The sequence below is a fragment of the Phragmites australis genome, chromosome 17 (assembly GCF_958298935.1).
Source record: "Phragmites australis chromosome 17, lpPhrAust1.1, whole genome shotgun sequence".
Taxonomy (NCBI): Eukaryota; Viridiplantae; Streptophyta; class Magnoliopsida; order Poales; family Poaceae; genus Phragmites; species Phragmites australis.
The window spans coordinates 1,202,475-1,219,380 of NC_084937.1; the positions used below are offsets into that span (position 1 = coordinate 1,202,475).

The 16,906-nt window shown below is 43.7% G+C and overlaps 1 protein-coding gene across 1 annotated transcript; it reads right to left on the bottom strand.

The window, feature by feature from the left end:
* Positions 1–3,354: 3,354 nt before the first annotated feature.
* On the bottom strand, positions 3,355–7,114 carry LOC133897425 (uncharacterized). Its single transcript, XM_062338159.1, has 2 exons — positions 6,115–7,114; positions 3,355–3,674 (listed from the first exon to the last, which is right to left on the bottom strand). Exon 1 carries the CDS (start codon positions 6,961–6,963, stop codon positions 6,121–6,123), a length of 843 nt encoding a protein of 280 aa, XP_062194143.1. The 5' UTR covers positions 6,964–7,114; the 3' UTR covers positions 3,355–3,674; positions 6,115–6,120.
* Positions 7,115–16,906: the final 9,792 nt, after the last annotated feature.

A 16,906-nucleotide genomic window follows, 5' to 3' on the forward strand; every position in this document is an offset into this window, starting at 1 on the left:
AGTGCCACCACATTCTGGAAAAGGAACCTGTACGATGCACTCCTCTCCTTCAAGTGCTTCTCAGTGTTGTACTCGACCTCCTGCCCATGGTCCTCCTCTTTAGCAGGGGGAAGGGGCCTCCAATGACTTGGCAACTGCAATCGCTGTTGCTGCCTTCCAATTGGGTGGGGGTGGCCTGGCGACCCCCGTCAGCGACGTTTCCTTCTCCTCCAGCGGAGGTGGCATACGGAGCTCGGTCGCCACCACCGCTACCTTCTTCCACTAGGATGACTTGGCGAGCTTGGGCGGCGGCGCCTTCTTCTTTAGTCGAGATGTCTCAGGCGATCTCACATTCCCCTTCGGCTGGGGCGCTGGCTCCGGCGATGCCTCATCGGAGTCGAAGTCTTCCTCCTCATTGTCATTGTTGGCGCTCGGCGACAAAGGTCAATGTTTGGTGGGCACCCCATTGTCCCATATCTCGTCGGATGATTCGACCGAGTCATCCTCATCTGAGCTGTCAGAGCCGTCGCTTTCTTGGCGCATAGAGTTGAGGAGGGTTCTTGCCATTGGTTGGGTGCTGCTCCACTTGTTCTTCATCGTCGGAGGTGGCGGGTTGATGCGGCTAGGACCCATGGGTTGGTCGTCGGGACCGGGAAAGAGGCGGAGAAGGCAAAGGGGCTGGTTGCTTCAATGTGGGTGACCTTTGGTCTTCTTTGGGTTATCACACACGTGAAACTCACGCGATGTATTGAAATCAAACATAAAAACCACTAGCTTCTCAATCTTGTTATAGGTAATCAATAACTCGCACAACATTACATATTGGTTGTTTTGGAAAATATTTAAAAAATTATACTTTATATGGAGGAACAATGTAATATATATTGTAACTATATTACATATGGAAAATTTAGTGTATATGTAAGATCATCACAAATATATATATATATGCACAAGGATATAAAAGCATTGTAAAATTACTTCTAACATGGACATACAAATTGTGAACCAAAAAAAATCTGATACTAAATTTTAGCAAATGAAGCATGATTTAGCATGCAAAGAGATTTTAAGAATCAATCAAAGATACTAAATGTTAGCTAATCATAATATATATACTACAGAGACAGAGACGGTGTGTTTGAACCACAGAGGAGGGGTGGCTGTAGGTGGGGCATCGAGGCTGAAGAGAGAAGGAGCGCATGATTTATCGTAGGGCATCGAGGCAATTGCGGACTATCTTTGCAATAATTTTCCATATGTAATATAGTTACAATTATTTTATTGTAAAGATATGGGGATGATCTGCCTTCAATGCTTAAAAGGTGTGTGTCCGACGAACAAGCCCTAAAGGTGACTGTAGTGTAAAATATTTGAATCCCATTTCATCTGCAGGCATGTAGACCAAGTACCAAAGTATGCGTACAATATTTGAGTTTGGTGTATTGCTTTTGTGATTGCTGTTGATCGGCGATTGAACTGAGCTTTGCGACAATGGCTCAAAGTAATGCATAATAGTTTGGCCAGGCAACAATATCACATTGGAATATAATGAACTTCATTTTGAGCATCAAGGCAAAACATGATGTTTCTTAGGGCCAAGCAGGCATGTGAGTGTTTGTAGCTTTACAGCACCATTATGCAAACTTGGATATAAATCTTACTGAGGGACGTCTAAATGCTATCAACAGCAAGCCAATCATCACTCTTGTGTTGGTTGTCATCTGTTTGCTAATGTTCAGAGTATAACAGTAGAGCTACAACTGTATGAAGAAGAAAACATAGCAAAACAATTTGACTTGTGTTGATAGCAAAAACTGGCACAGCTCAATTTTTTTAACACTGGATGGTCCGGTGATTAAAGTCGTGTCATCACCTGAACATCCGGTGAGTAGAGTACTTGAAGTCTGTAGAAAGTTTGGTCCTCTTGGAATATTGTCCCATGAAGGCTCCAATGTGCTCATCGGATTGTCCGGAGTGTTAAAAGGGTCAAATCTACATAAATTCTAGAGCTCCTGGAAAACAGTCCAGTGAAGCTTCCAGTGTTGTTATCAGACCATCTGGTGCACTCAAATGAATTCTTACAGAGAGTTTCAAATCTCCTAGACAATAGTCTGGTGATGTTTCTAGTGTAAAAACTAAACAATCTGGTGAGTTCAAAAAATCTTGCAGACGGGTTGCAGAAGGTTTGCTCTCTGGAAAAGTTGTTCTGTGAGGTGTTCGATGATTGCCGAATAATCTGGTGAGTATGAATATGGTTTGTTGCAGAGAGTTCAGGAGTCTTAGGAATTGCTCCGGCGAAAGTCTCCGGTGAGCACATTTCATACATCGGAATATTCGACGTGCATTAAAACAGAGTTTACGGTTCCAGCCTAATTGAACTCGCCAGATGGTCCGATGTTCACATTTTTGTTCTCACCATACCATCCGATGTTCAGTCCGAGTCCGAATCGACTTGGAATTTTAGATCTGTTCGGATTCTTTTCGTGATTCTGGCTAAACAGGGCGTGTGTAGACATGGAATAGAGTCATAATCTTTAAGGCCCAAGTCCAAGCCGCCCCTATAAATAGTTGAGGGGGTGGAGGCCGATTGCAATACATTAGTCAATTGTCAAATTGCATCGACTTTCATTTTTCCTATTCTTTCATGTGCATTAGGGTACTTTAGGGTTAGTTTCTCGCTGCTACTTTGAATTCCCGCAATTTGTATGGTAGTTCTCTGTTGATTTGCTTGTAAATCATCCGGACAGCGTCTCTCACAGGTGTTGTTTGAAATTCTTTGTTGTTTTGTCCTATAAAACAATCGAGTCACTAAAAAAGCGATAGTTATCAAGAATTTGTGCATTGCACGGGTTGCAAAATCTTGTGCCAACAACTTGTTTGTGCCAATTGGATGCTTTGCATTCAGTTTATAGTCCTAGTGCTGCTCAAAGCGTTCAAAAGGATGAAACCAAGCGTCAGCTCGGATGGCAAGGCTTGCCGAGCCTGTCCACAAGCGTTCAAACCCTAGGTTCAACACTGGTGCTCACCTGAGGGTGTTAACCTCCGGTTGCTCCTAGGATGCGTCCCAGGATAGACTTTGTGTTAAATAGGATATACGTGCTCACACACTGAATGTCTAGTACCCTCCCATCTATTGTTAGCATATATATAGAGCACTCATTTATGTGCGTGTGTGGGTCATGTACATCCTCGATGTACCCTATCAAAGAAAAAAAAGGTTCAAAAGGATTTTTCCCTAGTCTCTTATATTACTAAAAAGGCAGAAAGAACACCAAAACCAGCTAGTTTTCAAATGCATTTTATGATAATAGTTTTTGAACCTCTCGAATGGCATGAACTGATTATAATCAACCATGCGAGTGATCCATGCCTTTCAAACAGCAAATTAGCAGGTGAGAGAACTCACTAAATATGTCATTAGTTCCACATGAGATGAGCAATAGATAAACCTTTTTGCAGGCAGTTGAGCAAAATATAAACTAGCACGATATATACAGGGTTGAGGGCTCATCAGAGACCTAGCCTTATGAGACTGAGACCTAGGATCATCAGAGCTTTACATCAGCTGTTCAGGCATGTCCAGCTTGCATTTCCAAAATGAGAATACCACAAAAGAACCACGTGCAATTAATCTTTCTGACATCTTCCACACCACAACATGGCACATCTTTGCAGCTTGCATTTCCAAGCCTCTGCAACAAACAGGCAAGTCAAGTCAGAACATTATTTCACTAGATTGTTCGTTGTTATCAGAAGCATTAGTAAACATGCTTGATGCGACTAGTATAAACAAGGGCCATTTGCATATCCGCCACTAGTCCAATTTGGTAATGCACACTGGCCATTTAAAGACTCTAATTGCAAATATGCCACTGAAAGTGTGAACAGTACATCTTTATTGTTCCAGGTATACTTTGCATTTCCATAGGTTCAGCAGTGCAGGACAAATAATTAACATGGATCAGTAAAGAAAAAAGAATTTGATGGATCACAAAAGAATGGAAAATCTCATGAACTGGCAGCTACTAGAGATAGTCATGATGCATCAAGAAACAATAAGATTCTTCTAACTGCCAAATGTCTGCAAATTTAAGAAGGGATTGCAACAGCTTGACATTCCCAAACAAAATTATTGCAAAAGACAACAAAGTCATCAGGAAAATTAAATTAAAGGACAATAAAATCAACTATAACTATAAGCATATTCACAGTACATGTAGGATACCTGTTTTATCGTATGGGCTCACTGAAAGAAGAAGATTCCAAACAAAATACAAGTGAATAATTGATTGTGGCACGAAATGCACTTCAGTAATTCAGTATCTTCATACCGCACAAAGAAATATCAATGAGATGCTTTTAACTGCCAAATTAAAAATGTGAATATGAAAGCTCAAAATTCCTTTAAAAAACTCGTTCTGGAAGAAACAATGTCATCATGGAAATTAAATAAAGCACGATGAAACCAAGTATAAGCATAATCAGGGTAAACCAGCAAAACTTGTTTTAACATGCAGCCTTAACTACCAAATGTATACAATAATTATGATGGCACGCATCAAACTGTCCAAGTTTGCAAATATTGTATCACTAGCCAATACAAGTTTGCAAGCTCTTTTCTAAAGGTTTCCAGATGGTAAAAGACCTTATGCATCAATTAGTAGACAAACACAAAGTTCCAATGGTATTATTGTATTTCCATAGGTTCAGCATTGCATGGGCAAATAATTAACATGTACAACAGAAGAAGATCATCACACCACATAAAACATCAATGGATGCTTTTAACAACCAAAAGCATACAATGGATATTTTATATGGTAAAGGCAATTATGTAGCAATCATGATCATTTCCAATCTGTACAATGAGTCATAAGAATAAAAAAGCATTCAGAGAAGTATCACCAAACTCATGTTCTTACCCCTTTGCATTACCAAGTATATATATCAGCTAGAAACTATCAGACAAGCTACCACTCAACTAGACCAGCAAACAATTGCAGTTCCGCACAAGCACCAAATTAACAGTAGAGCTCTAGTAATATAGGTTCAGAAGGTTGATGAATACGATGGAAACTATTAAATTGTCCACAAAGTTTGCAATTACCGTATCCCATACTAGTGAGCAACTTCTTTCCATATATCTCCAGATGGGGAAAAAAAAAGACATTTTGCAAAAAAATAGCATCCAAACACAAACTTAGTTCAAACAGTATCTTGCATTTCCATATGTTAACATTGTACAGACAAAAAATTAATAAGGATAAGAAAAGAGAATAATTTGATGGATACAGAAAATAATCTAAAACCTCAAGAACTAGCAGGTAGTAGAGATCTTTATGCCGCACATGAAACAAACAAACAGATGCTTTTAACCTCTAAATGTTTGCCGAATCAAGCAAAGTGAATATCAAGGATCGATATTCCCAAACAAAACTCACTGTGGAAGAAACAATATTGTCACGGAAATTAAATAAACCATGATGAAACTAACTATAAGCATAATCAGGGTAAACATGCAAAACATGTTCTATCATATAGCCTTCAAAATAATAAAATCCAGACAACATAACTAGCACAGGATAAAGCTAAACTTCTGAATAATTTATTGTGGCTACTGGCATGCAACAAAGTTCATTAAATGTAACGCTAATGTTGATACATTTTTCAGTTGTCATCTCACTAGGTTTGTTACCACTTGCTTGGTGTATGGCTTGTCAATATACTATAGTTCAAATCGTTCGAGTCTATTCTCCTAAACCTAGCAGTAGCTCTTTTCACTACCGAAACCACTATTATTAACCAGTTAACACCTTATCTATTGCATTCCACTGATATATCATAACCAGGACATGACAACACAGATTAGCATCTCAAGTAGGCATGAGAATGGAATAAATTATAACTAGGTATCCACTAATTCTACATTTTTTCACGAAGAAATCCACTAGTTACTACATTTTCCAGTAAAGGCAATTACGTGAGTCATTTAACTAGCCCAGGCTCATTTTCTTACCCTTTGCATTACCAAGTTGGATCAAGAAACTATCAGGCAAGCTATCAGCCTATCACACATGCACCAAACAACAAAAGAGCTGCGGTGACATAGGTTGAGAAGGATAGCGAGTCGACCTGCAATCAATTGCGATTGATAATGTCGATCAGCACTTTGTTCACCACCTTCTCGATGGCGCTCCACTGCAACTGCAGCTTGACCTCGGCCACCCTCTGCTTCTTGATCTTGGTGTCCAGCACACGGGCCTTGTCATCGGTGAGCTTGAGGAAGAGCTCCTTGAACATGCTAGGCTGCTCTGCTTCCAGCGCAAGAACCTCCCGCCAGAGGAACCCGTACAACACGCTCTTCTCCTCCATCTGCTTCTCCGCGTTCTGCCCAACCTGGCCCTGGTCGTCGTCCGCACCAACAGGGGCAGGGGCAGGAGCCTTCAGCGACTTGACCAGCTCCGTCGCCGCGGCATGCTCCTTCGGCTCGGGAGACTTGGTCAGCTTAGCCGGCGCCGCGACCTTCTCTTTCAGCTCGGGAGACTTGGCGAGCTCGGCCACCGCCGTAGCCTTGTTTGGCTGAGACGATTCGACGACCTTGGGCTGCGGCGCCTTCTTCTTCGACGGCGACGACTCGGCGAGCTCAGCCGCCGCCGCCGCCTTCCGCTTCGTCAGGGGCAACTTGGCGACTTTGGCCGGTGGGACATTCACTTTTGGATGGCGCACTGACTCCGGCAATGCCTCGTCGGACTCGGACTCGGAGTCTTCCTCCTCCTCATCGTCGCCGTCGGAGCCCTCCTTTCCTTGCGAAGGGGGCACCTCGTCTGACGATTCGACCTCCTCGTCGGAGGTGTCGCTTTCTTGGTGCGCTGGGGCCGGGGGTGGAGGGTTCTTGATCTTGGTGGGGTGCTGCTCCACCACTTGTTCGTCGTCGGAGGAAGAAGAGGAGGCGTGGAGCGGGGAGCGGCGTTCCGGAGCCATGGATTCGTCGGCCGGCGGAGGGGTTTGGTTGGGGGCTTGTCGGCGTTTGGTCTTCTTTTGGCACCCAACGGATCAAAGGAAGTGGTAGGAGTACTACGGTATGGCGAACCATAGGAGACCTGGTTGTTGCGAACTACAGTTCTCGCACTGTGAAGCATTCACTTTTGCATCTGTACTGAATGATTTTTCTTGTTACTTGTAATTTGATTTGCTCAGTGTCTACAGTAGCTTATGTGTGAAAATGTGATGCCATTTCCATGGTGTTCAGTCTGATTTGCTCGTAGACTACATCCAGCTTCTTTTTTCTCTGATGGAAATGTTGTTTAGTGACTGATAGAGGTCCAACCATGGATTTCCGTGGACCTCGAACAACATTACCACTGCTCAGGAAATACATGGAGATCCAGGCTCAGGAAATGTGGTAGTGTCCCATAGTCCTCTTGCTGTTGTCAATATTCAGACTACTTCCTTGACAGTTACCAGTGCAGTAGTGAATGTTGCAAATCTTGGAGCAGTGACTGCATATTAGTTTGTGTTTGGCTGCATATCAATGTTGCATAAATTGTGTAGCGCACAATTTACGATTTGCGGTAGACGAAACATGTACTGGGTTTCTGTATGCTAAAATTTCTTTCCCATTGCTTCATCTGCACTGAAATGAAAAGACTGCTTAAGAAGGGGAAACAATCTGATTTTCTTTTCCCTAGTCAGAACCATGCTCTAAATGTTATACGCTTGTGCAATCTGATTTTGCTACTGAACCATGCTCTGAATGTTTTGTATCATGTCATTTTGGTACTGAACCATCCTCTGATTTTGCTACTGAACCATGCTCTGAATGTTTTGTATCATGTCATTTTGGTACTGAACCATCCTCTGATTTTGCTACTGAACCATGTGTTGTCATTTAAATGAATTTTAATGTTGAATATTTCTTTTCATGGGCCAACCGAATGGGCTCTTCTCCTTTTGGCCCATGCTGAAATCAGTCCAGGCCCGAGCTGCTCTATCTATGTGATGGTGCTGCTCCTAGGGTTCGCCGTGAGGGATTTGGACCAGTTGGTCCTTGTCTCAGGCGACTTGAATGCGGTGGCGGCGGCTTGGTAGCTGCGTCCGGGTCTCCCGCATGCGTGCGCATATCCGTGGGATGGTTGGGCTCCTCGTTGTCCTCTAGATTGACCTTGGACCATGAAGATTGATTGGAGCAACGTAGAGCATCTGGGAGGCTGAACCGATTACGGTTGTGGCAGCCATCCTTGGCGTATGTGCTCAAAGTGAGGGCATATATATCTTCCAGGGCACTGATCTCGGTTGGTAGAAAGAAAAGGTGACATCTCTCTCTTTGATTTGGTGGCCTTCTCTCTGGCGTGTGGTTGAGCACTAGGAACATCTTCCTACTCGGCTAGGTGAATTGCTAGAGAGAGTTGGTGGTAGTGGTATCCGGAGCTATGATGCCCAGGCTCGCCCGCATGTGCCGACACAGTGCAGGCTTTTGTTGCAATCTAAGTCACCGAACAACAGGGAAGTCCTTCCATCGTTGCCACCCAACTATTGATTTTGAGAGGTACTGGAGAGCGAAGTGTAGGTCCTATGACGTAATGAATGCCAACTCCAAAGCGTTCTGGAAGTCGTTTAGCCCTTCGGTTTTAGAGACTCGTAAGGCTGAGCGTGAGGCCCACCAGATTACGCGCGGAGACACCAAGCCTTCGCATATTTTCATCGACCCTTGAGCCGGAAGATGATAATCATGGGTTCATGCCTTGTCAGTTTCAATTTTGTTACCGCCGAGGGCCTTCTTCTTCACAAATAGTGCGATATATCGAAGGTAGGAGCGCTTCACCTACATCTTCGTCTATCACTTCTTCATCTACCTACACTGGATCCAGCACTACCTTTTCATGCCAGTCAAGGCATAACCTTTCAATTTGGCTTTAGCCGATGGTATAAAGATTTTGTTGATCCTGATGTTGATGATTTTGCGGAATAAAGAACGTTGAAACATTATTATGTTTGGCTATTATATATTGAGCTTATCGAGTCGGTCTTTCATCGATTTGGACCTTCGGCAACACCGCACGCGAAGCATGATCTGGAGAACGTCGTCCCCCCCCCCCCCCTCGACTTTGAAGTCGTAGGGACCTTCGGCAGCAACGCACGTGAAGCATCATTTGGAGAACACCATCCCCCCCCCCCCCGACTAAGCGTCATTTGGAGAATGCTGTCTACCCCCCCCCCCCACCTTTGAAGCCGTAGGGACCTTCGGTGGCACCGCACGCAAAGCGTCATTATTTGACGACTACTTCTGACGCAGCCTCAATAAATTTACCTTTCGTTTAATCGCTTATTTCACGCTCAATGGCTTAGTAATGTATCTCCCTTGGTTTCACGTCGTAATTGCTATTAATCATAAATACGATTGTGCATTTCGTGGTGATGGTTATCCAGGCTTTGACTTTTATTTCGTCAAATTTTCATTTTGTTTTGTAGACTGCCCATGTTTCTGGATTAACGTTAGGCATCTTTGTTCGCTTTCCTTTTTGTTGTATTTGTTTTTCTTTTTTGTTTCCGAAGGTATCTTGTGCCTTCGGCGTGGGGGTAGGCACTTGTAGCCCCCTACTTTTGAGTCGAGAGGTACGCCGTCGCCTTTTAAAGCTGAACATCACTTCGGCCTTTCCTTCCAAAGGTGTGTTTTGCCTTCGGTGTGAGGGCAGGTACTCTTAGCCCCCTACTTTAGAGAGGTGCCCGCCTTCTCTAAGGTCGAGCAGCACTTTGGTTTTTTCTTTCGAAGGTATGTTTCACCTTCAGTGCGGGGGGCATGCACTATTAGCCCCCAAATTTTAGCCAAGAGGTGCGCCGCCTTGTGAGGTCGAACAGCACTTCGGCCTTTTCTTTCTTTTTTTTTAGCATTACACAGACATTCATGTGTAACTGAATCGTGATTACTTTGCCATAAAGGTGAAGATGCTGCGGAAAGAAATTCTTTAAAATATGGACAACTTCGAAGCGACCAATAATCAAACTTTTGCTGCGGGTTTGCGCCCGTCTAAAGTCGAAGAGTAAGATGTCTTTCTTTGACATTTCATACTTTGACTTTTATGGCGAGTTCTTGGCCCACCTCTTGTCAATATTCAGACTACTTTCTTGGGGGTAATTCCATATATATTAGAGGGTTTACAAAGGTCGCTGCCTCGTTAAAAACCTCATGCCCTGGCGAAGGGTTCCCCCTGTGAGGAAAAGAGTACAACACACGTACATTGTTTTGATTAAATTAGAGAAAAACAAAATTACATAAATGCTGCATTGATTCATGCATTTTGTCCATTGATGCGAAGACATCTTCCTTGGTTACTACACATAGAACTTGCGAAGGTTGTCAGCATTCCAAGTGTGCGAAAGCTCATCCCCTTCGACAGTAGCCAGGCGATAAGATCCGGGCCTTAACGACCTCTTCACCAAGAAAGGTCTGTCCCACCTACTTTGCAATTTTCCCACGGCGGAAGTATTGGTGAGTCTTTGCAGTACCAAGTCTCTAGGGGTGAACTCCTTTGGAGACACTTTATTGTCTCTCCATCTTCTAGTCTCCTCCTGATATCTGGTCAAGTTTTCGACGGCCTGTATTCTCATCTCCTCCAGCGCATCTTTTGATGTCAATTCTTCACTCTGGGCTGATTCATTCCTGACTCAAAATGATTTATTTTTACATTCCTCCGGAGTCATTGCCTCTATGCTGACAAGCAAACGAAATGGCATGAATCCTGTCAGTCTTGTTACTATTGTTCTCACGGACCATAAGACCATCGGTAGCTCTTCCACCCACTTTCCTTTTGGCAAACCTTGCAGACGTCTTGCGACACTAGCAAAGACATGCCGTTTGCCCTTTCCACAGCTCCATTTGACTATGGGTGATACACTGATGCGAAGTGGACTTTGATTCCTAGGTCTTCGTAGAATTGTCTGAACCCTTCACTACCAAATTGCGTGTCGTTATCCACAGTCACTTCACGTGGAACTCCGAAGCGGCAGACGATATTCTACCACAAGAATTTTTGGATATTTCTTGACGTTATATTCACCAGCAGCATTGCCTCCACCCATTTGGAGAAGTACTCTACTGCGACAAAGGCATAACGCAAGTTCCCCGGGGCAGCTAGTAATTGTCCGACAAAGTCAATTCCCCACCATGTTAATGGCCAGATCGGTGGTATGAGCTGTGTCTTTGTTGAAGGCCTGTTTGAACCCTTCGCCAAGTATTGGCACTGCACATAACTTCGAACTACACATGCCGCATCATAGACCGCCTTCGGCCAAAAGAATCCTTGCCTAAATGCTTTTCCGACAAACGCTCGAGTGCCTATATGTGAGCCACACAGTGCTCCATGTATTTCTCTCAGCAAGTTTTGGCCCTCTGTGTGAGGAATCGTCCAGATAATATTCTAATTAATCATTACGTTGATTATTTTCATAATCATGACTACAACAATTAACCAGAATATCACCTCGGTAGTCCCAGCACGTGTTTTGTGCCCAAGATCGGAACACATGCCTTTTCAACATATACATCACAACAAAGCTTAAGAGAGAGCGAGTAATTAACATTATATTACAGGTCTTTAAACATACAGCTATTTTCACAATTTACAACAAAAAGGAAACAACAACTACGCAGCGGAAGAGAACTATACAACAAAAGGATATGGAGCCACATGCCCTTAGGCTCCATACCAAAACACTGAGTTTGGAGTAGAGTGTGCTACTCCTGCCTGCCACCCTGATCGGCAGGCACAAAGTAGCCGTATACCACCTCTTCCTCACTGACCTGTGAACCTGCAACAACTTAAGGGCAGCACCCTGAGTACGAAGGTACTCGCAAGTCTTACACAGTATGGGTATATATATTCCCAACTCCAAGGATCATGCATTAAGCTGGTAGCAAGAATTAAATATGGTTAAGTTAATTAAGTGGTAAGCATCCTAGACATAGGTGTGAACAATTAACTTAACCAACTTATATGAAACTACCCTACCATAACCAACAACTGAGCATATGTAAAAGTAACAACAAGTATATCAATGTGAACAAGTGCCAACTCGAACCACCAACCACCATACCCAGACCAAAATCACATGCCCAACCATCAACCTCATGCCATCATCCACAAACCACAACGAGAACTCTACAACCAGTGTAGATAAGCGATAGACATGCTCATAACCGAGAGCGCGGTAGTTCAAACTGTTTATACACCATGCAGGGGGATACTCCTAGACCCACACGACACGAGGACCATAAGACTTGTGCCACCTGCTAAAGTGCACACAAGGGGGTACCCGTGATATCTTTCCCAACCAGTCCCAACCATGTGCGACATGCAACGCTCGGCGTGGCGGTACCACAACTACTCCCAGAGCAAACTAGTACCGCTTACAAGCCCGCCCACTCACACCGTCATTGTTCAGGCCCCACAAAGCCACAGCTGTGAAGGTATTCAGCTCGCCTTACCATTAGATCGGCATGTGATGAGTAAGATAAGTGCTAAAGCTGACTACACCAATGATCGGTGCTTAACCGGTGCAAGCGATCTACGGTGCCCGGTTTTTCTCTACCATCCTACCCATGGGAACTCCACATCCGGGCAGGCTAAACACCCTCCTAGCACCGCTCACACCTCGCCTCATACTCACCACTCAACCAACCACCACATCTCAACCACCTTGACATCAAGTATTTGTAACCATAAACATAACTGTAAGACAGGAGCAACCCTAAGCTCACGAACAACGGAGTACGTCGCCGTTCGTCTTCTACCGATGACCTAATGCATTGCTAAGCATATAAGTCGAGCTTACACCTAGACACAAGATCATCTCTAGACTACAAGGAACATACATGAACAGGTGACCAAGGTAGAAGAATGCAACGGCTTAGGTTCTACCCAAGGGTACCCGACGACACATGCATAAATACATAAGCATATTTAACATTTTAGGTTTCAAGTTAACCCAGTGCAATATGATAGATGCTTACCTTGCTGTCCTGGATCAGAAAGATACGGTGAGACGGGATCACCTTCGGCCTCCAAAATCGACAGATCAGCAGTCACTATAATACACGCGTGCAATGCCATGAGTATGAATAAAAGTGCAACAATGCATGTCTCAATATGCACAAGATGAAATGCCATAAAAATATACTCTAAAATGTAGGAAAACAATTTTAATAGCTAGAACAAGTCATAAGAAGACTAGCAAAATTGGTTTCACCCATTTTGGACTTTGTAAAGAATTAATGGTGAATTAATGAAGGTTATGCCTAATTAATTAGCCTCAAAAAGTTAATTAATTAATTTCAGGATGGTGATATTTTTATTAGGTAGAGGATGTTATAATGAAACCAAAATAAATGGTTTCATGATTTTTGGAGTTCGTATGAATTAATTATGAATTTTACAAATTATCAGCAGAGGAGAAAAATCCTATGATGAACAGTGCACCCAGATACTCCGGGGTACCGGAGTCTCCGGATGACCCTCCGAGCGGAGCTCTCTGTTATTTTTGGCTGGGAGTCACCCGGAGACTCCGGACTAGTCCGAAAACTTCGGGTTAGACCCAGAAACGCTCGTTTTGAGCCGAAAAATGCCCAGTTTGATTTGCGATCTTCTCCAATCCAAAAGGGAATATGTTTGAGCTATTTCAAGGGTTCTAGAACTCACTTAACAACCTAGCCACTCCATTCCTAACTCAAATTCTTCCCATTCCTCAATTTAGTGTTAAACTCACAAAAACACATGAATTTCACTCTTTTGCGAAATCGACCAATCGAATCACAAATTTCTGCCATGGGGAGCCTAAGAGACTTACCCACAACACTTGTGAAGGTTAGTGGCCGTCGGGTGATGAAGAAAATGGTGGGAAATCAAAGAATTCTAGCATTCTTCACTTTTCAACCCTAACACCAAAAGACATCCAAATCGGCTCAAATCCTTTGGGAATGAGCAAACAAATTGGAGGAATGGAATACTTGTGAGCTTGTGATCGTAATGGCACCACATACTCACCTCGAATCCTTCTCTTGAGCTCGGATTTTGGGAGAGAATGAGAGAGGATGTGAGAGGGAGAGAGAGCTCTTGCTCCCTTTGCCTTGGCTCGTGGGGAGCACGGGTGGGAGTGAGGAGGAGAGAGAGAGGAGCAGGTGGGGCTGCTCCAAGGGAGTGAGTGGGGTGGTTGACCCACATGTGGGGCCCATATATTAGGGAAAAAGTCTGTTTTGACTGCGAATTAAATCCTTTTCTCTCCTGAATTCGATTCTCTCATCCAATTGATATGAAACAAATTGCGCTAGAGTTATAAAACCAAATTACACAAAATTAAACATAATGCCTAATTATGTAATTATGGAATTTGGGACATGACACTCTGCTTGGGATATGCATCACAGCATCGGTGTACAGACTCCCATCTTGTACAAGTCGGCTCCCACATCGGTGTACAGACTCCCATCTTGTACAAGTCGGCTCCTACAATTTTGTAGTTTCTGGCTCTCTGCGCCATACGCTTCGCCTTGACATTATCTTCGGGCTCATAGTAGCCACGAAGATAGGCCATTATGGGAGAGCTCCAATCTTCGCTCTCCATTATAGCAACCGAGCGTGCCTTCTACAAGGGGGCCTCGATAGCTGGCACATTCAATTTCTGATAAAACACATCAGGCGGTATTGGCAGATTTTGCACCGCAGCCTTTGCGAGGTCATCGGCCTCAATGTTGTCATTTCTTGAAATTCTTTTTGATTGTAAATCCCAAGAAATGCTTTTCCATGCTTTGCACCGCTGCCATGTATTTGACTAGTTCTGGCTCCTTCATCTGAAATGTTTTGTCAATTTGGCTTGCTATCACTTTAGAGTCTGTCTTGACCAAGACCCTTCGGGCGCCCAATGCTTATGCCTTACAAAGGCCAAGGAGAACCGCTTAGTACTCCGCAACATTGTTTGTCGATCGAAACTTGAGCCTAACAGCGTATCGCAACTTCACTCCCGAAGGCGAAGACACCACTACCGCCACACCAGCACCTCAAGCCCCCCAGGCGCCATCACAATATGCGATCCAAACTGGGTCTAACGGTACTTCTTCTAGACTTTCGACCTGTGGCGTCCAATCTTCCATGAACTCCGCTAATGCCTGAGACTTCATCGCTGTTCTTGCAACGAAAACTATCATGCGATCTCTGCAGCCCATTTTGCAATCCTCCTATAGCTTCATGATTTTCAAACATGTCACGAAGGGGTAAGGAGGTGGGCACTGTAATCTTGTGAACCGTAAAATAATGGCGAAGCTTTCGCGATGCCATTACTAGCGCATATGCCACCTTTTCCATTTCATAGTAGAACCTCTTTGGCCCTGCCAAAGCCTCTGATACATAGTATACCGGGAATTGCTGCAACTTGTCATTTTCTTGCATTTCTTGCACAAGTACGACACTTACTATCGAAGGGGATGCTGCTATGTATAGCAACAACTCAGCCTCGGGATCGGGGCTAGACAGGTCCGTGAGCTTCGTTAGATATTTCTTAGACTCGTCGAAGGCTTCGTGCTGCTCCGCGCCCCATTTGAAGGGGTCAGAGCCTTTTAGCATTTTGAAGAAAGATAGGCTTCGCTCGGCTGGTTTTGTGATGAACCGGTTCAGGGCTGCCAATCTGCCTGCCAGGCACTGTGCTTGCTTCCTGCTCTGCGGGGGTCTCATATCAATTATTGCTTGAATTTCTGGAGGTTCTACCTCGATGCCCCTTTTCGAGACCAAGAAGCCAAGCAACCTTCCAGACTGCACCCAATGCACATTTTTCAGGGTTCAACTTTAGTCCCGCACTTCGCAGATTTTCGAAAGTTCCTCAAAGGTCCTCAAGGTGTTTGTCCTTTCTAATGCTTTGGACCACTATGTCGTCGACGTATGCCAAGACATTTTGCCCTAGCTATGACTTCAGCACTGTTTGTACCAACCTAGCGAAGGTGGCACCAGCATTCCGAAGGCCAAAGGCCATCCTTACAAAGCAATATATACCAAAGAAGGTTGTGGAATCGATTGTATAGGGTGGTGGGGTGCTTGGGGAAGGATTTAGGGGACCTTTATAGGGTGGGAGGGGAGGCTGAGGCTGACTAGGGTTCCACGGTGATTTGCGGCTAAATCGTGGCGGTTTCCATCCTTTTCACTCGAGGTCTGCTTGCATTTGGTCGAGGGTTGATTGCACCATGTTCTGGTTTCCATTTGACGCTTTAACCACGATTTAAGTGCTTAAATCCGTAGCGGATTTGGCAAGTGGGCCAGTGCAGTAATTGCAGGGTCAATGCAGCATACACATTTCATGTTGAAGCACTTGCCACAGAAAATGTCTCGAATGCAAGCTTATCATAGTTTCATATAAATTTTTGAAATCCGATCTTTAAAGACATCAAGTATGAAAGGCACTATCATAGTTTCTCTCCTGCATCCATATTCATTCCGTTCTCAGCCAAAAGCATGCATCTGAAAATGCCAAGGAGATAAGTAAAATAAACTCTGCTTTCTTTCACTCAGTTTCGGTTCATGCTAACAAACTAGCTAGCAAGCTAATTTTAGCACTTTTGCCTTTTTTTTTATTAGAACAGTAGGAAATATTCCTACTGGGTATTTATATTAATAATAAAAACATAAACATGTACAATTATAAACAAAATCAAAATCCAGAAAACAGAGCTAACTGAGATGTTCTATCCATGTTACACTAGGAGGGAAGCACTTCTGTTATTGGTGGATGTAAATGTAATAATTTGCTGATGACACAAGTTGGCATCTATGCAATAAAAAAACGGTTACACTTTTAGGCTCCTCTTGGAATAGGAATTTTTCCATGTTTTTACAGATTTAACTATTCTCTTGAAATTCTGTGAGAATCTTGTGTTCATAAAAAATGTAAC

Coding starts and splice junctions, on each gene's coding strand:
- LOC133897425 (XM_062338159.1), bottom strand. CDS start 6,963: ATGGCTCCGGAACGCCGCTCCCCGCTCCACGCCTCCTCTTCTTCCTCC.